The 24,682-nt window shown below is 35.6% G+C and overlaps 1 protein-coding gene across 1 annotated transcript in view; it reads right to left on the reverse strand.

Moving 5' to 3' along the window:
- The window catches only part of SYCP1 (synaptonemal complex protein 1), a 119,573-nt gene that overhangs the window by 94,595 nt on the left and 296 nt on the right, over positions 1-24,682 (reverse strand). Inside the window, exons 2-12 of the mRNA XM_033197401.1 lie at positions 24,188-24,325; positions 23,105-23,189; positions 22,549-22,592; positions 22,328-22,381; positions 21,115-21,279; positions 20,037-20,104; positions 19,054-19,127; positions 4,806-4,864; positions 3,530-3,599; positions 2,855-2,928; positions 1,465-1,573 (exon numbers count right to left, since the gene is read on the reverse strand). Coding sequence (XP_033053292.1) covers positions 1,465-1,573; positions 2,855-2,928; positions 3,530-3,599; positions 4,806-4,864; positions 19,054-19,127; positions 20,037-20,104; positions 21,115-21,279; positions 22,328-22,381; positions 22,549-22,592; positions 23,105-23,189; positions 24,188-24,295 — 910 coding nt within the window. The 5' untranslated portion in view covers positions 24,296-24,325. The remainder of the gene's footprint in view (positions 1-1,464; positions 1,574-2,854; positions 2,929-3,529; positions 3,600-4,805; positions 4,865-19,053; positions 19,128-20,036; positions 20,105-21,114; positions 21,280-22,327; positions 22,382-22,548; positions 22,593-23,104; positions 23,190-24,187; positions 24,326-24,682) is intronic.

The raw sequence follows: 24,682 nt of genomic DNA on the forward strand, positions 1-24,682 counted from the left end.
GTTTATAAGATTAAATATTATTTCATTTATCCAACTATTGAACTCATATTATGCGCATAACAATATACTAGGCACTATAGTTACAAAGATATTTAAAACCCAATCCCTCCTTAAGACACTTCTAGTCACAGGGGACAGACAAACAGGTAATGCTTATGCCATTACTAACAATTTAGCCAACAGACTTGGGGTGGAGAAAAGAGATTCATTCTGAGCAGAGGTAGTAGCCAAAAGCATGGGGTGGGATCAAAAGATCACAAAATATAGCTGAAGTTAAATTATTTCAATATATCTGGAGAATATCACATAGTTATGACAGTAAGATGAAATTAGCAGGTATAGATTGGCAGAAACCAGATAATTATTTGCCATGTGAAGGAAAGAGAATGTTTTGAAGAACAGAAAAACATAAGATCCCTATAATGTTCTGCAAGGTGCATGGTGTTTCACAAACACTATGCCTTCTAAGTGTCCTGCCTTTTGGAAAAGTTTGAAAAATATTCACTAATAAGACAGTCTAAACATGACACAACACTCAGGATCCTTCATAAAGGGATCCAAATCTTTTACAATTTCATCTGCCTGAGTTCAATAAGATATTGCCACACCAGTCAGTTTACTAAAAATATACCCTAACATTCCTACTTCCATGACTTGCACAAGCCATTTATTCCACCTATATTGTCTCCTCCAGTTCACTGTCTACTAAACTTTTAAACAGTTCAACAGTTTTTTCCTACTGCCTTTCTAAAGGTCTCTCTCTGGGAAAAATTAGTAACTCTCTCCATCGTGCTCCCATACGATTTGCTCATTCAAAAAATAATTTTTGCTAGGCACAGTGGCTCATGCCTGTAATCCCAGAACTTTGGGAGGTTGAGACAGGTGGACCACCTGAGGTCAGGAGTTCAAGATCAGCCTGGCCAACATGGCGAAACCTGTCTCTAAGAAAATACAAAAATTAGCCGGGCATGGTGGTACACACCTGTAGTCCCAGCTACTACGGAGGCTCAGACAGGAGAATCACTTGAACTCGGGAGGCAGAGGTTGCAGTGAGCCAAAATTGTGCCACTGCACCCCAGCCTGGGTGATAGAGTGGGACTCCATCTCAAAAAAAAAAATTATTAATTTTGAGTGCCTTATATGTGCCAGGCACTGTTCTTGACACTTGGAATGCAACAAACAGTTTCAAGTCAGTGAAGAAAAAAGACAAGGTCTCTGTCTTTGTGGAGCATATAGTTGAAACATTTGAAAAAGGTAAGAGCATGGAAAAGGGAAAAGAAGAGTATATGTATTTTACAAAAGCTTCCCAGATTAATCTATTATGCCCTCCTCCAACCAAACCAACTCAGATTGAGAATTACAGTACTAGAAAGCATTAAAACAAACTTGTAATGAAAGCCAACATTTAGAACATAACAAGAGGAATACATAAGGTACATTATATTATCTTATATAAATTCTTACTTGTCTTTTCCTCTAATTGATTAACTTTATCTCTGGATTCCTCTAGCAGAAATGTTAAATCTTTCATTTTATTTTCTTTCTCAGTGATTTGGATCAATAGGAGTGACACCTAAAATATTTAAATAATACATTATCAATATAAAAAGTTAAATATGACATCTTAACATTTATAATACCTACAATTATTTTATGTACTCATCTACATGCTTTTCAGCTGGTCCACTTAACCCTCCTACGCTGGTCTCATTGCTCCCTGGCAGCCAATGTAGTCAGAGAACTGGCCCTATTATCTTTGTAAGAGACAGTGGCATATCAAATTGAAAAAGGCAATCTCTAAACGTGGGTATTCCAGGCACAGGGATGGGTGGGGGTATATATAATGGAAAAGTCAACATATATAATGGTAAGATTCAGTCTGTCTTTGCTATCCTGCCCAATCCAGCTCCAGAATGCCATCAGCCAAGTTTGTATCCGCAAGCAAGAATTTAGAAAGGCCCAGCAAAAAAAAAATTGTTACAAATAATGACATTTAGGAGTCCTCAGCAAAAGCACTAGCTGGCCATGCCATCATTTTACAAGGAAACCCAACAATCTGTAAGCTCTGCCCATGCACCTAGAACACCAAAAACCGTTTTAGTACTTCACTCTATTTTTGTAGTTTTTATTATCCTGTCTGTACTGTGAATTAATTTTTTAAATTATTAAGTAGATATCCCTGTTAACCATGTTAGAAGACATCTTGTGGCAAATCAGACAAGAAAAACTGCAAATATAGTGAGAAATAGAAGAGGATTCTATTATATATATTGCTTTCCATAGAAGACTTGAAACTGATAGAGATGGCATAATAATAATCTGAAACATTCTTGTGAATGCCAAAGGATATAGAGTTAACATTTTCAAGTCTTCCACTACGTGACATTAACATAAAAAAGCATCTGTGTCTTGTTTTCTTAGGCTAAAAAAGAAAAAAGAAAGAAGCAACAGAATATTTTAATTCCTCTTCACTGGTATTACGAATAGCACATTTCAAAACAAATTGCAAAATGTAAGTTGAGTAGTCAATGATCATTTATACATTTTATGAAGCTTTGGTCTGAGCAAAAGTTCTCACAAAATAATATATTTTGAGGCAATATCCTATTACTCACTGATATAAATATTATAGAATAATAATTGATTAAAACCCAAAAAAAGCTAGAGTGAGTACATATTTGAGTCAACAAAAATTAAGTGAGTCTAAAGGTTAAATATTTAGATATGTATAATGTTAAAATTCTCTCATAGGAATTTATCATACATTCAGCAAATATAAACTTCTTTTGAAATTTTAAGTATTTAATGAATTAGCAAACATAAAGAATACAAAGAGTTTTTTTTTTAAAAAAACCTGCTTTTCCTTGTCATTTACTTCCTTCTTGTATTCTTGTTCAAGGTGTTGAATTTTTTCATAATCTTCCTTTACTTTAAAAATAAAACAAATATACTGTAATGTCATAACATAATTGTATCACATTTCTATTACAAACAAAATTTAAAGTTTATTTCACCTCTTTATTTATCTCTAAATTATATTAAACTCTAAAAGTTTGTAATGGGTTAAAATTGCTGTTTTCATCCTTATTTTCTGTTTAGTAAAATAGTAAATATAAATAATATCAGTTACAATAACCTAAAATTTTACAATTCTTATATATAAAAGTTTATTCTCTAAAACACACTAATCTGAAACAACAGGTTTTAAGTATATATAATATGATATATATAAAATCATTTTAACATGCATACTATACCAAGATATGTAAAAAGAGACCAAATCACATTTCTAAAAAATATATAAAATTAGTTTGATTTCATGAAAGATGTAGTTTTAAAGCCCAAAACTATTTTTAACAAATATTAATTCCCTGCCACATTCCACAAGATTTAGAGGGCTTACAGAAATAAAGAAAATAGAAAATAGTTGAGAGCATCAGGCAAAAGAGATGAAAACATTAATGGAATCCAATACAAATATAAATAGCAAAATAGTAACATAAAAATTAAGTAAGATCCCTATCCCTACACTTAAAATGCATTTCCAGTCTGGAATTCTCAGCTTGCACACGAAGCTCCTCAAAAGCTGTTATCATTTTCTGAAATATAAAGTTTAACTTTTAAGAATCACACTTAGATTTTTTCAAATAGCTTTCTTCAAACTGTGAAAATATTATCAAATTTGTATCATGTGATCATCAAATTTAAAACCACACAATTTGGAATAATTAAAACACTGTAATTTGAATTACTTACTAAAAATGTATTAAGAGGGCCTTATGTTAGTTTCCCAGGTGCTTAAATGCACTGGCAACATGTTATACAATACAAAACAGCAGCAAATGGATTGTTGGTACACCAGTTATTTACTTAATAGCATGTATCAAAATCTGTAATTTTATATTTATTTGTGCTTATTTATTTATGTCTTCTCCACTAAAGTGAGGCCTCTCAACATGAATCCGAAGTTACACTTCCATCATCTGGCAGCATGTGTTCATTCAGCATTCAACAAATCTTGCTTTGTAAAATCAGGTTAATTAATTAATTAATTACTGAGTGCCTATTATGTGCCAGGAACTGTTTTAGGCAATAGAGATAGAAGACAAAGTTTCTATCCTACTGGAACTTATAATAAAGTGTAAAAAAGAATGCAAATACACACACACACGCACACACACACATATATATATCAAATAAATGCCAAGTAGCTTTATGTGCTCTTAAGAGAAGTTAAATGAGGTGGATATATATAGAATAATCAAATAGAAATTTTAGATAAAGTATTAAGGGGAGAATAACAAAAAAGAAGAATGAACTTTAAAAATGTGCATAAGACCTTAGACATAAAAGTTCTGAAAAAGGTACAAATTCAAAGAACCACCATCAGAAAGAGCTTAGCAAATTTGAGAAACATGAAAGAGTGACTATAGCAGAAAAGCAAAGTGAAGAATGACAGGAGATGAGAAAAAAAAGGTAAACAGAAGCCAGACACAGATGAATAATACTTTATCTGTTTTCAAATTAATGGTTATATGTAACAATGTGCTGATTTTTGACAAGAGTCAGCAAATATTTGATAAATTAAGTGATGTCACTAACATGTAAATCAAAAAGCTACTACATAACAAAACATTAATGCTCATAGTATAGAACCTTAGGAATTTTATTAGTGATACAATAATATATCAACAAATAAATAATCATCTTTTCAGTAAGAATAGTTGTCCATATCTTTCTGGTAATCACTATAATTTGCTTAGAAATTTCTATGTTTAAAATACTCAGATTTCATTAACACTCACCTCAATGTTATTATTTAGATCCATATAAACTTGCCTGGTTTCTTCCCGTTCATATTCATCTGTTGTTAATACAAAAATTTCAAAATTTAATTTTAAAATAAGATATCAACAAGACAATGCTCAAAATGCCTCCGGAAAACATTAAAATATTTAAAATTCTGTGTTAATGATGAACATTGGGTTATCTAAATCATTACTGGGTCTTTTTAACTTGCATCAAAAGCTGTTTGGGTCCAGTCTGGTGTGAAGAAGCTTAGAAGTCACTGCTCCATCCTAACGACAAGTAAAAAGCTGAACAAACTAAAAAATTAACAACTCTTCTCAAATCTTAAGAGAAGTAAAGTCACAGGGCAAACTACTACCCCAAAATTGGAGAGACAGGCAAACACAGAGAGAATCACAACTTACCAGGGCAGAAACCCATGAGCAGAAAACTCTGTGGGCACCAGAGTCAGGGAAAGAAAACCTGAACTATAATTGATGCATTGCTGGAAATTCAGTGTAAACAAATCTGAGAGATACACTCTGTGGAAACTGGGTGTGGTGCCTCATGCCTGTAATCTTAGCACTTTGAGAGGCGGAGGTTGGCACGTTGCTTGATGCCAGGAGTTCAAGACCACCCTGGCCAATGTGGTAAAACCCCATCTCTACTAAAAATACAAAAATTCTCCAAGCATGGTAGCACATGCCTATAGTCCCAGCTACTCATAAGGCTAAAACATGAGAATCGCTTGAACCCAGAAGGCAGAGGTTGCAGTGAGCTGGGCAACAGAGCAAGACTCTATCTCAAAAAATAAAAATAATAAAACTTCTGTGGAGAACCAGTCATCAGAGAGGGCCCAGATTCTTGTGAGTTTTACCTTCTGGAGCTCTACCAGGTTTCTCACAATGAACATAGGAAAAACATCCCCTTGTGCTTCTGGCAGGAAAAGCCATTTTGAACTATGCCAATGTGTCCTGTTCTTAACAAGGCCTCCCTTGGGAGAGAAAAATCTGTTGGAAATTTGTCAGAGCCTAACTAACCTGGGGGAAGGGAAATACCCAATTCCAGACAGCTCTAGCCCTCCATGTGAAGTAAGGAAAATATCCAACTCCATCCCCCTCTAGCCTTCCACATGGAAAATGGGAAATTCCCGACTGCAGCCCACTCTACCCACCCTGTCCCATTTAAGGAGGAGTGGGATGCAAGGGCTGAGAAGTATTTATGAAGTTCATAGTCTGGAGGCAAAAATTTGCTGAAAAACTGAGACTTAACTATAGGTCTATAGAACAATCCTCCCCCTATACTTTACCAGCACATTACAACAATTCCTTTACCCAGTACATCATGTGTAGCTATCCAAAACAATAAAAATACAAGCATACTAAAAGGCAAAAAATACACTTTGACAAGACAAGACAAGCATCAGAACCAGACTCCAACACAGTTAAGGATGTCAGAATTATCCCAGACCAGTAATTTAGAACAACTGTGACTGATATACTAAGGGCTCTAGTGGATAAAGTACACATCACACAAGAATAGCTAAGCACTTTAAAGAGATAGGTGAAAATTCTAAGAATGACTCAAAACAGAAATGCTACAGATCAAAACCACTGTAACAGAAATGAAGGGCTTGTGGGTGTGGGGGCTCAGGCCCATAATCCCAGTCACTCAGAAGCCTCAGGCAGGATGATTACTTGAGGCCAGGAGTTGGAGACCAGCCTAGACAACATAGAAAGACCTTGTCTCTAAAAAAAATTAAAACGAATAAATGAAGGGCTTATTAGTAGACTAGACACAGCTGAGGAAAGAAATCTTTTTAAGTTGAAGATATTTCAACAGAAACCTCAAAAACTGAAAGGCAAAGACAGAAAAGACTAGAAAGGACAGAACAGAATATCCAAGAACTGTGAGACAACTACAAAAAGTGTAACGGGAATACCAGAAGGAGAAGAAAGAGAAAAAGGAACATAAAAAAAAAATTTGTAACAATAATGACTGAGAATTTCCCCTAAGTTAATGTCAGATACCAAATCACAGATCCAGGAAGCTCAGAGAACAGAAAGCAGGATAAATGCCAAAAACACTATACCCATGCATATTACATTCAAACTACAGAAAATCAAAGATAAAGCTAGAGGAAAAAAACATTTTACCTGTAGAGGAGCAAAAAGAAAGATGATATCTGACTTCTCCTCAGAAACCATGTAGGCAAGAATAGAATGGAGTAAAATATTTAAAATGTTGAGAGGGAAAAAAAAGCAACATAGAATTCTGTAATTTGAGAAACTATCCTTCAAAAGTGAAGAAATAAAGACTTTCTCTGACAAAAGTTGACCGAAAGTGTTGCCAGCAGACCTGCCTTCCAAGAAATGTTAAAAGAAATTATTTAAAGAAAAAGAAAATGGTTTAGAAATTCAGATCTCTATAAAGAAAGAAAAAGAGCAACAGCTGGTCTCAGTGGCTCACACCTGTAATCCCAGTGCTTTGGGAGGCTGAGGTGGGAGAATCACTTGAGGCCAGAAGTTCATAGTAAGACCCCATCTCTACTAAAAAAAAACCAAAAACAAAAACAAAAAGAAAGAAAAAAAGAGCATCAACGCAGAAATAAGTGAAGACTAAATAACTTTTATTTTTCTTATTCTTAATTGGTCTAACATATAAGTTTGTCAAAAATAGTAATATCTACAATGGGCCGGGCACAGTGGCTCATGCTTGTAATCCCAGCACTTTAGGAGGCCACGGCAGGTGGATCACTTGAGGTCAGGAGTTCGAGACCAGCCTGGCCAGCATGGCGAAACTCCATCTCTACTAAACATACAAAAGTTAGCAGGGTGTCATGGCACATGCCTGTAATCCCAGCTACTCAGGAGGCTGAGACAGGAGAATCACTTGAACCCAGGAGGCAGAGGTTGCAGTGAGCTAGGATCATGCCACTGCACTCCAGCCTGGGCAACAGAATGAGACTCTGCCTCAAAAAAACAAAACAAAACAAAAAATAGCAACAATGTATTAGATTATAAATGCTTATTTTTGCTTTATATAAAAGAAATGAATGACAGCAATGATACAAAAGATGGGAGGAGGCCAGGCGTGGTGGCTCAAGTCTGTAATCCCAGCACTTTGGGAGGCGGAGGAGGGTGGGTCACTTGAGGTCAAGAGTTCAAGACCAGTCTGGCCAACATGACAAAACCCTGTCACTACTAAAAATACAAAAATTAGCTGTGCTTGGTGGTGGGCACCTGTAATCTCAGCTACTCAGGAGGTTGAAACACGAGAATCACTTGACCCCGGGTGGTGGAGGTTGCAGTGAACTGAGATGGCACCACTGCATTCCAATCTGGGCAACAGAACAAGACTCTGCATCCAAAAAAAAGAGAGAAAAAGATGGGAGGAAAGAATTATAAGGTACCTATAGTAACCTTGAAGCAGTAGAGGGTTATTTGAAAGTGGACTTGGATTACTGTAAATATATATTGCAAACTCTAGTGAAATCACTTTAAAAAGTAAAAAAAGAAGTATAACTAATATTCTAAGAAAGGAGAGAAAATGGAATCACATGAAAGGCTCAATTAAAACCACAAATAGCATAAAAAGTGTAAAAGACAAAAATAGGAACAAAGAACAGGACAACAAATAGAAAAACAGTAATAAATATGGTAGATAATAATCCAACTATATCAATAATCACTTTGAATGACAATAGTCTAAATGACCAACTAAGAGATTGTCAGAGTGGATCAAAAAACAATACCCAACTACACGCTGTCTATAAGAAACTCACTTTAAATGTAAAAGCACATCTAGAATAAAAGTAAATGGATAAAGATATGCCATATTAACACTAATCACAAGAAAGCATATTAACACTAATCAAAAGAAAATTTAAAACTTCCACTCTACAAAAGAGAATGTCAAGAAAATGATAATACAAACCACAGACTGGGAGAAAATGTCTGCAAAAGAAACATCTTTTAAAGGACTGTTATCTATAATATACAAAGACTCAAATACTGCTAAGTCTTTTCTCTTATTGTTGATTAAAATTCAACAATAAGAAAACAAGCAACTTGATTTAAAAAATGGGCCAAAGACTTTAACAGACACCTTACAAAAGGAGACGTACAGATGGCAAATAATCATATAAAAGAGTAGCTATATTAATTTCAGACACAGTCAACTTCAAAGCAAGGAAAGTTGTCAGATACAAAGAGGGCCATTTCAAAATGCTTTTAGAGCTGAGCACAGTGGCTCATGCCTGTAATCCCAGTACTTTGAGAGGCTGAGGATGGAGGGTCACTTAAGTCCAAGAGTTTGAGACCAGCCTAGGCACCGTAGCAAAATCCATCTCTACAAAAAATAGAAAAATCAGTCAAGCATGGTGCTACACACCTATAGTTCTCACTACTCAAGAGGCTGAGGTAAGAGAATCCCTTGAGCCCAGGATTTCAAGGCTGCAGTGAATTATGATCACATCATTGCACTGCAGTCTGGGTGACACAGCAAGACCCTGTATCAAAAAATAAATAAATGGCCGGGCGCGGTGGCTCAAGCCTGTAATCCCAGCACTTTGGGAGGCCGAGGCGGGCGGATCACGAGGTCAGGAGATCGAGACCATCCTGGCGAACACTGTGAAACCCCGTCTCTACTAAAAAATACAAAAAACTAGCCGGGCGAGGTGGCGGGCGTCTGTAGTCCCAGCTACTTGGGAGGCTGAGGCAGGAGAATGGCGTGAACCTGGGAGGCGGAGCTTGCAGTGAGCTGAGATCCGGCCACTGCACTCCAGCCTGGGCAACAGAGCAAGACTCCGTCTCAAAAAAAAAAATAAAATAAAAATAAATAAATAAATAAATAAATAAAAATAAAATGCGTTTGGGTCAATTCTCCAAGAAGATATAACAATGTTTAACATGTATAGGTCTAACAATAAGGTGTCAAAATACATGAAGCAAAAACTGGTAGAACTGCAAGGAGAAATAAATTAATCCTCTATTACAGCTGAAGATTTCAACATCTCTATCAGAAATGGACAGATTCAGCAGGCAGAAAATCAGTAAGACATGTAGGTTGAGTGTCCCTTATCCAAAATGTTTGAGACCAGAACAATTAATATATCAGATTTCGGTTTTTTCTTAGATTTTGGAATATTTGCATTGTGTTTACCAGTCGAGCATCCCCAATCTGAAAATCCAAAATTTGAAATGCTCCAATGAGCATTTTCCTTTGAGCATCAATTTTGGCACTCAATTGGATCTTGGAGTATTTTAGATTTGGGATTTTTGGATTAGGGCTGCTTAACCTGTAGTTGGATTCAATAAAACCATCAATCACCTTGACATCTACAGACTGCTTAATCCAGCAATAACATACATAGTCTTCTGAAGCTCACATGGAACATTCATCAAGATAGACCATATTCTGGGCCATAAAATATATCTTAACAAATTTAAAAGATTATAAATTGTACAGTATCTGATACACAATGGAATTAAACCAGAAATAAATAACAGAAAGACAGCTGGAAAATCATAAAATGCCTGGAGATTAACCAAGACACTTCTAAATACCACCTGAGTCAAAGAAGAAATCTCAAGAGAAATTCAAAAATATTTTGAACTAAATGAAAATTAAAACACACATTATCAAAATCCGTGGGATACAGGAAAAACTGAGAGGGAAATTTATAGCATTGAATGCATACATTGGAAAAGACTATCTGAAATCAATCATCTAAATTTCCACTGTAGGCAACTAGAAAGAGAAGAGCAAATTAAATCCAAACTAAGAAGGAGAAAAGAAGTAATGAAAATTAGAGTAAAAACCATGAAAGTGAAAACAGAAAATCAGTAATTTTAAAAATCAATGAAACCAAAAGCCGGTTATTTGAAAAGATCAATAAAATCAATAAATTCTAGCCAGGCTAAGAAAAAGAGAGAAAAGATTCAAATTGCTAATACATAAATGAAAAAGGAGACATTAATACAAACCCCACAGATGTTAAAATGAAGACACATTATGAACACTTTTATGCCCACGAATTTGCTAACCTAAATGGAATGGACCAACTGTCAAAAGACACAACTGCCAAAACTCACAGAATTAAAAATAGACAATAAATAAGCCTATATCTATTAAAGAAATTAAGTCAATAATTAATAACCCTCCAAAACAGAAAGCACCAGACCTGCCAGCTTCACTGGTGAATTCTACAAACATTTAAGGAAGAAATTATACCAATTCTCTACTATCTCTTTCAGAAGATAGAAGCAGAGGGAATATTTTCTAATTCATTCTATGATGCCAGCAGTACCCTAATACCAAAACCAGACAAAGACATTATAAGAAAACTACAGACAAGTATCTCTCACGAACACAGATACAAAACTACTCAACAAAATATTAGCAAATCAAATCCAACAATGTATAAAAGGAGCCTGACACAGTGGCCCACACCTAAAATCCCAATTCCAGCTACTCGGGAGACTGAAGTGGGACGATTGCTTGAGGCCAAAAGTTTGAGACTAGCCTGGGCAACAGAGCAAGATCCCATTTCTAAAAAGAAATTTTAAAAATTATCTGGGTGCAGTGGCACACACCTAGTCTCAGCCACTGAGGAGGCTGAGGCAGGAGGATCACTTGAGCCCAGTAGTTCAAGGCTATAGTGAGCTATGATCATGCCTGTGAATAGCCACTGCACTCCAGCCTGGGTGACAGAGCAAGATCCTGTCTCAAAAAAAAAAAAAAGAAAGTATAAAAAGAATTATACAACACACAACCAAATGGAATGCAGTCAAGGTATGCAAGGCTGGCTCAGCATTTTAAATCAATTATTGTAATCCATCACATAACAGGCTAAAAAAATTACATGATCATATCAATAGATACAGAAAAATTATTTGACAGAGTCCAACACCCATTCATGATAAAAACTCCTAGTAAACTAGGAATAGAAGGGAACTTGCTCAACCTAATAAAGAATATCTACAGAAATCTATAACTAATATCATATTCAATGGTGGGAATCTAGAAGCTTTCCCACTAAGATCAGGAACAACGCAAGGATGTCCCTCCCCTCTCACCATTCTTTTTCAACATTGTACTTAAAGTTTCAATTAATACAATAAAACAAAAAAAAGAAACAAATGGAATCAGACTGAGAATAAAGAAATAAAAACTATTTTTGTTCACAGATAACATAGCTGTCTGTACAGAAAATTTGAAAGAATCAACAACAAAAAAATCCTGGAACTAATAAGCAATTACAGCAAAGTTGCATGATACCAGGTCAATATACTATACAAAAGTCGATCATTTTCCTATACACCAGCAATGAATAAGTGGAATTTGAAATTGAAAACACAATACCATTTCCATTAGTATACAAAAAAAATGAAATACTTCGGCACAAATCTAACAAAACATGTGTAAGAGCTATATGAGGAAAACTATAAAATTTTGATGAAAACAATCAAATAATAATTAAATCAATAGAGAAATATTCCATGGTCATGGATAGGAAGATTCAATATTGTCAAGATGTCAGTCCTTCCCAACTTAATCTACAGATTCAATGCAATCCCAGTAAAAATCTCAGCAAGTTATATTGTAGATCTCTACAAACTGATTCTGAAGTTTACATGGTGAGGCAAAAGACTCAGAAGAGCCAACACGACATTAAAGGAGAAGAACAAAGTTGGAGAACTGATACTACTCAAATTCAAGACTCACTATAAAGCTACAGTAATCAACATAGTGAGGGATTAGTGAGGAAAAGAGACAAAGAGATCAAAGGAACAAAATAGAGAGTCCAGAAATAGACCCAAATAAATATAGTCAACTGATCTTTGACAAGGGAGTAACAAATAGACCCAAATAAATAGTCAACTGATCTTTGACAAAGGAGTAACAGCTATAAAATAGAGAAAAGATGATCTTTTCAACAAATGATGCTGAAGCAAGTGGACATCTACATGCAAAAGAAAAAAAGAATCTGGACATGGATCTTACATCCTTAACAAAAATTAACTCAAAATGTATCATAGACTTGAATGTAAAATACAAACCATAAAACTCCAAGATAAATAGGAGAAAACCTGGATGATCTTGGGTATCATGATGACTTTTTTTTTTAGATACAATAACAAAGATACAATCCATGAAAGAAATAATTCATGAGCTGGACTTCATTAAAATTAAAAACTTCTGCTCTCCAAAAGATAATGTCAAGGGAATGAGAATATAAGCCTCAGACTGGGAGAAAATGTCTGCAAAAGAAATATCTGATAAAGGACTGTTTTCTATAATACACAAAGACTCAAAATTGTTAAGTCTTTTTTCGTATTGTTGACTAACAATAAGAAAATAAGCAACCTGATTTAAAAATGGGCCAAAGACCTTAACAGACATCTTACCAAAGGAGACATACAGATGGCCAATAATCACATGAAAAGATTCCCATCATATGTCATCAGAGAAATGCAATTTAGAACAACAATGAGATACCAATACACACCCCTATTCGAATGGCCAAAATCCAGAACTTTGACGACACCAAATGCTGGTGAGAGTATAGAACAGTAGAAACTCTCATTCACTGCTGGTGGAAATAAAAATTGCACACCCAATTTGGAAGACAGTTGGGCAGTTTCTTACAAAACTAAACATACTTTTACCATATGATCCAGGAATTGTGCTCCTTGGTATTTACCTAAAGGAATTTAAAATGTCCACACAAAAGCCTGCACATGGATACTTATAGCAGCTTTATTCATAACTGTCAAAACTTGGGAGCAACCAAGATGTCCTTTAGTAGGTGAATGGATAAATAAGCTGTGGTATGTGCGAACAATGAACGGAATATTATTCAGTGCGTAAAAAACGAACTATCAAGTGATGAAAAGACATGGAGGAGGCCGGGCGCGGTGGCTCAAGCCTGTAATCCCAGCACTTTGGGAGGCCGAGACGGGCGGATCACGAGGTCAGGAGATCGAGACCATCCTGGCTAATACGGTGAAACCCTGTCTCTACTTAAAAATACAAAAAAAAAAAACTAGCCGGGCGACGAGGCGGGCGCCTGTAGTCCCAGCTACTCGGGAGGCTGAGGCAGGAGAATGGCGTAAACCGGGAGGCGGAGCTTGCAGTGAGCTGAGATCCGGCCACTGCACTCCAGCCTGGGTGGCAGAGCAAGACTCCGTCTCAAAAAAAAAAAAAAAAAAAAAAGACATGGAGGAACCTTGAATGCATACTACTAAGTGAAAGAAGCCAATCTGAAAAGGCCACTTACTGTAGGATTCCAACTTCATAACATTCTGGAAAAGGCAAAATTATGGAGACAGTTAAAAGATCAGTGGTTTCCAGGGTAAGGTGTAGAAAATCAACAGGCAGAACACAGAATTTTAGTGCAATGAAACTATTCTGTATTATACTATAATGGGGGACATATTTGTCCAAACCCATAGAATGTACAACACCAAGAGTGAACACTAATGTAAACTATGAACTTCGGACAATCATGATGTGGCAATGTAGGTTCATCAATTGTAACAAATGTGCCACTCTGGTGAGGTATGTTGATAATGGGAGAGGTTATACATGCATGGGACAAAAGCTTTGCAAACTGGACTCTACATAAAACACTACCCAAGACCCAGAACTATCCTTGAGTAGAGCATACATGAAATAGACCCAGGGCAGCACAGCAAAGGCATTGAAAATTGAACTGATATTGGAACTCCCACACTGAAAAGGCAAGACAGAACCTATTATGAACCTAAGTGAGCTGACTGCCTGTTAGAAAATAAACAAATAAACATTCTCTAGGAAATCTGAAGAGGACTCAGATTCTCACAACATAATATTCAAAATGTCCAGGATATAATCCAGAATTGCTGAACATTCAATGAACCAGGAAAATTTAACCATTCTAAGTCTCATATTATTAATTATTATCTAAGATAGCTGATGAGATAACCAATAAAACTAGGATCTATGGGGGAAAAAATCTCAGAAATGGACCCCAAGATATTCCAGACAGTGGCATTACTGGATACAACTATGTTTATTATGTTCATAGAGATAAAAAGTAGAGCTTTAAAAAGTCAGCAAAGAACTCAAAATTCTGGAAAGTGACCCTACAAATTTTTAAAGAACCAGCTAATACTCAACCAGTAAATACAGTAACAGAAATTAAGACATCAACTGATAAATTTTAAAACAGACAAGAAGTAACTAAAAAGAAAATCAGTAAACTGGAAGAGAGGTTAGAAGAAATTATGTGGGCCAGGGCAGTGGCTAATACCTATAGTCTCAATATTTTGGGAGGCCAAGGTGGGAAGATCACTTGAGCCCAGGAGTTTGAGACTATCCTGGGCAACATGGTGAAATCCTGTCTCTAAAAAAATACAAAAATTAGACAGGCCTGGTTGTGAGCGGCTGTAGTCCCAGCTACTTGGGAAGCTGAGGTAGGAAGATTGCTTGAGCTTGAGATGCGGGGGTTATAGTGAGCCAAGATGGAACCACTGCACTCCAGCCTGGGCAACAGTGTGAGACCACCCCCGCCCAAAAAAAAAAAAAGAAAAAAGAAAAAAGTATCCTGAGTGGAGTATAGTGAGAAAAAAGATGAAAAATACATACAAAATCAGAAATACAGAACAGTGGCCTCATTATTGTGACCTGAAAAGATTGAATAGGCTCTCATCTCAGGGACTTTGCACATAACTGCTTCCTCTGCCTGAAATATTCTTTCCCAAAATAGATGGCCCACTCCCTTACTTTATTCAGGTCTCTACCCAATGTCACTTAATCAGAAAAAACTTACCAATCACGCTGTCCCAAAATATTATCTCCTTAAGCAGTTATCACCTAACATATATTTTATTTATTCACTATGATCTGTATCCTCCCCCCTCACTAGACTGTATACTCTTCCTTTTTAAAGTTCTGTGATACATGTGCAGAATGTGTAGGTTTGTTACATAGGTATACATGTGCCATGGTGGTTCGCTGCACCTATCAACCCATCATCTAGGTTTTAAGCCCCATATGCATTAGGTATTTGTCCTAATGCTCTCCCTCCCCTTGCCCCCCATCCCCCGACAGGCCCCGGTATGTGATGTTCCCCTCCCTGTGTCCATGTGTTCTCATTGTTCAGCTCCCACTTATGGGTGAGAACATTTGGTGTTTGGTTTTCTGTTCCTGTATTAGTTTGCTGAGAATGATGGTTTCCAGCTTCATCCATATCCCTGCAAAGGACATGAACTCATTCTTTTACAGAAAAAAAAGAACCCCATTCAAAAAGTGGGCAAAGGATATAAATAGACATTTCTCAAAAGAAGACATTTATGCTGCCAACAAACATATGAAAAAAAGTTCATCATCACTGGTCATTAGAGAAATGCAAATCAAAAACCAGTGAGATACTATCTCACGCCAGTTAGAATGGCGATTATTAAAATGTCAGGAAACAACAGATGCTGGCAAGGCTGTGGAGAAATAGGAACTTTTTTCTTTGAGATGAGCTCTTGCTCTGTTGCCAGGCTGGACTGCAGTGGCGTGATCTCAGCTCACTGCAACCTCTGCCTCCCAGGTTCAAGCGATTCCCCTGCCTCAGCCTCCCAAGTAGCTGGGACTACAGGCGCGTGCCACCTCGCCCAGCTAATTATTTTTGTATTTTAGTAGAGATGGGGTTTCACCATGTTGGCCAGGCTGGTCTCGATCTCTTGACCTCGTGATCTGCCTGCTTCAGCCTCCCAAAGTGCTGGGATTACAGGCATGGGCCCCTGTGCCCGGCCTAGGAACACTTACACTGTTGGTGGGAGTGTAAATTAGTTCAAACATTGGGGAAGACGGTGTGGTGAGTCCTCAAGGAAATAGAACCAGAAACACCATTTGACCCACCAATCCCATTACTGGGTATATACCCAAAGGATTGAATATCATTCTACTATAAAGACACATGCACATGTATGTTTATTGCAGCACTATTTACAATAGCAAAGACTTGGAACCAACCCAAATGCCCATCAATGACAGACTGGATAAAGAAAATGTGGCACATATACACCATGGAATATATACTCTTGTAAGAGTAGAGACTTTGTTCACTGCTGTTTTTCATCAGCATCTAGAAGATTTCGTGACATAGCAGGCACTAAAAAAAATATTGAATGAATGAATAAAAGAAAGAAAAAAGCACCACAATAACAAAAAGACTGGTCAACAACTTAAGATAAGAATCTGTATAGAGTTTACACTAATAATAAGGCAAATATCAAGACTTTAAAAAAAAAAAACTTTCTACATGTCACATCAAGACATACCTCAACTTTAGTCTATTAAAGAGACAACCTTGAAAAATGTTGGGCTCTCTAAACCTTCCTCACCATCTGATCTCTAACTTAGCTAAAAACTAAATATAAGAAAGAACTGTTGTCAGGTGCAGTGGCTCATGCCTGTAATCCCAGCACTTTAGGAGGCTGAGGCGGGTGGATCACGAGGTCAAGAGATGGAGACCATCCTGGCCAGCATGGTGAAACCCCGTCTCTACTAAAAATACAAAAAAATTAACCGGGCATGGTAGCAGGCGCCTGTAGTCCCAGCTACTCAGGAGGCTGAGGCAGGAGAATCACTTGAACCTGAGAGGCGGAGGTTGCAGTGAGCCGAGATTGTGCCATGCACTCCAGCCTGGTCACAGAGTGAGACTCTGTCTAAAAAAAAAAAAAAGAAAAAAAAGAAAGAACTATCAGACTTGTCTCTCTAATCCAAGTTATTTTCTGCAAGACAGCCAATGTACTATACTTCTACCCTATCACTGTACTTTTCACCACTTTTTATATCTAGGCAGAAAAATTAATCTTGAATGTTGAATACACAGGATATAGCAGAGGAGCTGGTAGTGGCATGGTACATTCTGGAAGATATACATAGTTTTAAAAAGCAAGGTACTACAGGCAGGGACTAAAAATAAAAAACCCGGCCGGGCGCAGTGGCTCACGCCTATAATCCCAGCATTTTGAGAGGACAAAGTGAGAGGATCACCTGAAGTCAGGAGGTCAAGACCAGACTGGCTAACGTGGTGAAACCCCGTTTCTACTAAAAATACAAAAAATTAGCCAGGCGTAGTGGTGCACATCTGTAATCCCAGCTACTCGGAAGGCTAAGGAAGAAGAATTGCCTGAACCCAGGAGGCGGAGGTTGCAGTAAGCCAAGATCGCACCATTACACTCCAGCTTTGGCAACAAGAGCGAAACTACATCTCAAAAAAAAAAAAAAAAAAGAATAAAAAAACCTAACAGTCAATGTTAGAAATAACGACAATAATAATAATAAAATACCCAACATTCATTGAGCACTTTGCACTGTTCTAAGCATATTTATTAACATTTAATTCTCAGGACAATACTAAGAGGCATTTAATTAATAAACAGAGTGACAGAGAGACTACATAATTTACTCAAATTATTCAAGCTCCCCAGGTGGACAGAGACTGAAAGTCTACATTTGAGCACAGGCTGTCTAATCCTTAAGCCCAAGCTGTTAAGTAGTAAGCTGCATGATACAAATTAAAATTTTTACCGAAGAAAAATAGAGACTATCCTGAAAAAGCAGGTAGACAGTATTTCCCAATGGATTCTTGGCAGAAACAAAGTAAAGTCAGTGTCAAATTATGGCAAAAATACAGACTATTATTTTTTATAATCACACATTTTTATTTTTCATCAAAACGGGAAAACAATCCTACTCTACAATTTAAAAAAATGAAAACATGCTTAAAAATTTTTAAACTGCTCTTTCACATATACAACACAACCATATTATAATATTTCAAAAGAATGTTTCTTTAGGAAAAATTTGGTAATTCTATTTAGATTGAAAATAAACATTGCACCACTGTTCATAAATACAATGGCTTTAGCAAAGCCTCTGCTGGTATTTTCTATTATGAGCATGGCTATGTATCTTATTCTTGATTGAATTTCCTAGTTGTTCCAAAGATTAGTCTCAAAATCATACCTTACCTGAAACCAGGATTAACTATAAATACAAAGAATATACCTTTTGACATATATTACCTTTCAAAAATTTTTGAGCTTTCAAAACTCAAAAAACTGTGACTCTCCTTATTACTTACATAAAAATAGTCTGAGGCACATATAATTTGTTCAAATCAGAATTGGTTCCAAAAATTAAAAAGACAATTTCTTCCCCTCTCCACCTCTACCAGTAAAATAAATGAATAAAATCACATAAAACAAGAAAGATATTTACATTTCTTTGTCTTTTCTGCAGATCTAGCACAGGTTTCTTTGAGTAGATTACATAAATGCCTTGTGGCATTATTCCTGAAACAAAGGAAAGAGTTTGTCTGTGTGTAATCTGATCCCAAAGCAAAATCACAATATGTGTTATGAAATATATTGTTACAATTTTAAAGAAATTTTTAAAATATTATAATATTTGGTATATATCACCTTATTCATAAATGACTATATGAAGAAACAGTGGGTTGACTATACTACTAACAAAGATGATTTAGTAATTGCCTCCCTTTAAAAGTAAAAGTTCTAGTAACTGGCCACTAAAATAAACAAATAAAAGTGACAGCTCCTTAACAAGTTTCTACCCAAGTTGCTATCAATAAATTTTCAGTAGACAGGTCTAGATTTGCCTAAGGAAAATAATGAGAATAGGTTGGGCCATTCATTAACAAATTAACATATGTCTAACCTTCAAAACACAAAATAAGGTAACTTTCTGATTAAGCATTCATTATGTGACTAATGAGACCTGTGACTATCTTGAAGTTACTAACACATATGGCAGTTAGACTTAATTTTCTAACTTATCATTTTTCTGTAGAAATAAACTGTTACATTTTCAAAAACAGGAATTTGAGTAAGAATTAACTTGGAACTAAGTTAAGCCCTATTTTATAAGTACTGTACTCAAGGCAGCAGTGAAACAGACAACATATATAGGTAGTTGTAGATACAGAATTATCAGGCATCTTACCAAGGAATGTTTATTCCTGATGCCTGACATTTTAAAAAGTGAAGTTATTAGTCAGTGACCACAGTTTGCCAAACACAAGAATGTATGTCTTCCTTTTTCCATAGCACTCAGATATAATTCTACTTATAAATTTATATTATATAACATATAGAAAGTGCTCAATATGTTTTGGAAATTATTTTAGTAGTAAATTTGGAATAAAAAATGTGAAAGAACAAATTCATTAAATTACTACTTACTCTTTTATTAAATCTTTATTTTCTTGAATTCCTTCTTCTAATTTCAAACTTACTTTTTCATTTCCAAACTAATTTATAAAACAGAACAGTTCATCACATTTTGCTTATTAGCAAAATAAACATGAATATAATCATTAAGCAGTATTTCTTTACTAATGCACAATAGTCTAAAAGAATTATTTTCTTTCCACATAAAAAGGAAACATTTTTGTAATAGCTTATGATTGAATATGGCCTTCATCAATCTAAAATAAAGATGGCTAAATCATCTCCAAAAAACATTCAACAATATTTTAATGCAATATTATCTTCTCTAAATATTTTGAAGTAATGTTTTATCTTTGTCCTAACACAATGTCACATTTTCTCAACATTTTTTTCACTTTATGCTACACAAAAATTTACACAGTTTCAGCCAGGCGCAGTGGCTCACGCCTGTAACCCCAGCACTCTGGGAGGCCGAGGCAGGCAGATCACAAGGTCTAGGAGTTCGAGATGAGCCTGGCCAATATGGTGACATCCCGTCTTTACTAAAAATACAAAGATTAGCTGGGCGTGGTGGCAGGTGCCTGTAGTCCCAGCTACTTGGGAGGCTGAGGCAGAAGAATCGCTTGAACCCAGGAGGCAGAGGTTGCAGGGAGCCGAGATGGTGCCACTGCACTCCAGCCTGGGTGACAGAGGGAGATTCTGTCTCAAAAAAATAAATAAATAAAGTTACACAGTTTCAAATTTAAAGTGTTATCTGCAACTATTGTACTCTAAGAGAATATATTTATATAAAACATCAATAGGAATAAAAATTGAAACTCTTTATAAAAATTAGAATCATTAAATCAATTTTATATAAAGTGATTTATTATTTCCCTAATCATTTGCACTAAGCATTATACAACTTGTCCTCTATGCTCATTCTTAAAGTTAAAATGTAACCAGTATTGATGTAACTTTTAAAAAGCAGTATTCTTAAAATATTCATCACAAAAACAAGATCAATCCAATTTATCCCAAATAATACTCTACTTTCAACAGTATTATAAGATTTACTATACTATGTTTACAATTCAAAATTTTATCATACCTGCAGTTCTTGAATGGCTTTTCGCTGTGCTTCAATTATCTTTCTGTTTTCTTGCAACTTATTTTCTTTCTGTTTCAGTTCAGCTTCTATACTTACTTTCCATTTTTTTATCTTTTCAGCCTCTTTATACAGTTTTGAATACACTCTGCTCAATGCCTCTGAATTCTATTAAAATAGGTTTTCAAAAATTAATTGTTCTAAATTCTAATATAACCAAACTACGGCTGCCTACTGAAAATATCCATATACTAATAGTTGAGACCAAATGTTTCCTCAATTTAAGCACTAATAGCATACTGAAAGCCACATTAACTCTTTTAAACTACTAAGGCAATATTTACTTCATTAAAGTTATTGGTCATTTGACTAAATTATACCTTGCTGAATAAAATGAAATGGCTCCATAAAAATATTTTAGTTAGTGAGAGAATTTGGCTGGTTAAAAGCTAAAATAAATCAAACTATAAAAATCTATAAATCTTAACAATAGTCTTGAAACACTTTGATTATACAATCAGTTTGAAGATTCACTAAAGGACATGAAGTTTAAAATATAATGACAAGAAAAATAAAAGTTAACATAAGATACAATTTTCATCAAGTCTGATGTTTTATATAGATTTCCTGCCTTTTTTAAAATCCACATTATATTATAAATATCAGAGATTTTTAATCACATCAATTTCTTCTGGTTGATAACTTTTTCTTATAAAAATATATAAATAAGTTCTATATATTTTAAATTGTTTGGTACTATAATCACAGCCACAAACATATAGTACCTTACCAAGCTGTGGAATTTCTCTTCATTTTAAAGACATCTATATGCCATAAATAAGAAATATCTTTGTAACTAAAATCAAAAGTACACAGCATGTCCTACAAATTCCTTATACAATAAACCAGCCAACCAGTCAATTTCATGTATTAATTAAAGGCTGATTTTGTAAAATACTCTCTTGATACTATACTTTTCACGTATAGTACCCATTTCCCCTCTTCTTGATTTCATGGTTTAAAATGAAATTGCCTCTACATAAATGGAACTTTCATAACCCAAAAAATACAGAAGCAGAAAAAAAGGTTTTAAAGGATATATTTTAAAACATTAACCAAATAATAATCCTTTTGAAGCTTCAAAAGAAATATACATATAGGTAATAAGTTATATTCCAATTATAAGAAATTTAATATGAATGGGAAATCTTCTGACCTCCAAATCAGAGTCTTTTAGTCCTTCCTGATAGTGACCGTCAGAATTACCAACCTAAAAAAAAGATGTTTCTATAAGAAAATACTTCTGATAAGAGCTTCCAAATAATAACAATTAAATACAGAAGACTAGTAATGCAGTAACTAAAGACATTTTTCTTCTTCAAATAAGCAGTTCATTACCTAAATAGGTTATATCTGTATGTACTATGCTTAACTGACCTGCTCAAGCATGGGCAAGAAATTAACTTTTTGTAAAGCAGGATCTGCAAGATAAAAGACGACAGGTATTAAATATGCCAACATCTTTTTTTCTTTCTCTTTCTTTTTTCTTTTTTTGAGAGAGAGAGGGCGTCTGGCTCTGTTCCTAGACTAGAGGGCAGTGGCGCCATCATGGCTCACTCTCTAGGGCTCAAATGATCCACCTTAACCTCCCAAATCGCTGGGACTGCAGGCACATGCCACCACGTCCAGCTAGTTTTGGGGGTGGTGGGGTTTGTTTGTTGGTTTTTTTGTACAGACAGGGTCTCCTTATGTTGCCCAGGCTGGTCTCAAACTCCTGGCCTCAAGTGATCCCCCTCTCTCAGTCTCCCTCCCAAAATGCTGGAATTACAGGTGTTAGCCACTGTGTCCAGCCTTATTTTTTATATTAAGTATTATATCTAGCTTTTGTGTCAAGAATACTGATATAATATTTATGTTATATTTTCAATAACTAGCGATATATATAACACAATGTTTCCATATAAGCTGATACACTGCTTTTCCAGGCTCTTACCCGAATCAATGTTTTCCCCATTTTTGGAGAGGTTAGTCATTGCAAATGGAAACTCAAAATCATCTTCAGTACATTTGTTGAAACTCTAGAGACACAAAGAAGTTCTTAAATATGCTGTTTCATACCACTCTGATACTAATAGTGTAATATATACATATGTAATATACACCTGCTTAAAGAGGTCACTATAATTGCAAATCCTTTAAAGTACATACATGTTTAAAATATCAAATGCCTTTTCTATATTAACAAAGAAAAAAATCTAATTAGATATTTCCACTTGTAAGAAGAAGCTAAACGATAAATTACTCAATATATGGCTTTGTAGGTATTCAAGAATAACAGTAAAACTAACTAGTAGTATAGAATAATATTAGCAGATTGCTTCAGTTTATGATTTCCCTTGATAGAATTAAAGATTGTCTTTATTGAATAGCATTTAATAATATATTATTGCCTATAGCAGCAACAAGAATTTTTTTACAGCATATACAAGTAAAATATTCATTGCATCATTGCATCTCCAATATAAGGATCCAGATGATAAATTTTTTAAAATAATTTTTTAAAAGCTCTGTTTCACCTGGGAAACTTGGCATAATTCCACCTATCCAATGATAACTCCATTACACAAATGAATTTCCCTCTTTGTCCTATCCACTAGGAAGCTCAGAGTCAAATCTGAAGCCCAGTCACAACACGAATTATTACTCATATATAGGCATTTGTCCAAATAGTCCTCATTTTTCTTGATAATTTTCCTAATTTTCTCCTAACATATTTTACTATCTCATAGTATCTGTCCTATAGTTGCCTCGAATCAAATACGGAAAGAAGGAGGATTAAAATAAACAGGTTCCACTATGTATGCAGAGTTCTACGGCAGCAGTTATTATTTAAATGAACGATGCCTACATAATAATGCTCACTGTTCATTTAAAGTAATGGGATTCAAAATTCTTGGGTAAATGAGACCATTTATTGAGAAGAAATAATTATAAAACACCAACAGGAAGAAAGTACACTTTTCTTCATTTCCCTAAAGTTAAGAAGAGTCCAATTAAGAGTCACATGGAAATTTACCTTGAAGAAAGTGGAATCTCCTCCCAGGGTCTGAGGTTTCACCGCAGACACCTGACTGCTGCCTAATCTCGGTGGTACGAACAACGTAAAGGGCTTTTGCTTTTCCATTTTCTGTTACGGTTGTAAATATCTACTGCCCTGGGGGCGGGAGGGGAAGAAAAGTTTTTTTCACCCTGTGCCGTGAATACACTATGTATTCTTTAAAGTGATGTTTACAAACTAAATGGCTAAAAAAAAGAAATCCACGGGGCTCTCGCTACAGTGGAGCCCTACAACGTCGCTTACCGCGCAGTGGGCAAAGGGATAAACCTTCGTTTCCTTCTCCCTTTCGCCCCACCGCCCGCCGCCACGCTGGCTTGAAAAGAAAGCCCCTTCCCTTCTCCTGCCCTGTTAAATTCCATCACATCGCCAGGAGGAACTGTCTTAAGTTCCTGGACCACTACCCAAAAGAAAACGGCGGCGGGCTGCAGTGGGGAGGTGCAGTAGCACAATATC

The sequence above is a fragment of the Trachypithecus francoisi genome, unplaced genomic scaffold (genome assembly GCF_009764315.1).
Source record: "Trachypithecus francoisi isolate TF-2019V2 unplaced genomic scaffold, Tfra_2.0 Lachesis_group5, whole genome shotgun sequence".
Lineage (NCBI taxonomy): Eukaryota > Metazoa > Chordata > Mammalia > Primates > Cercopithecidae > Trachypithecus > Trachypithecus francoisi.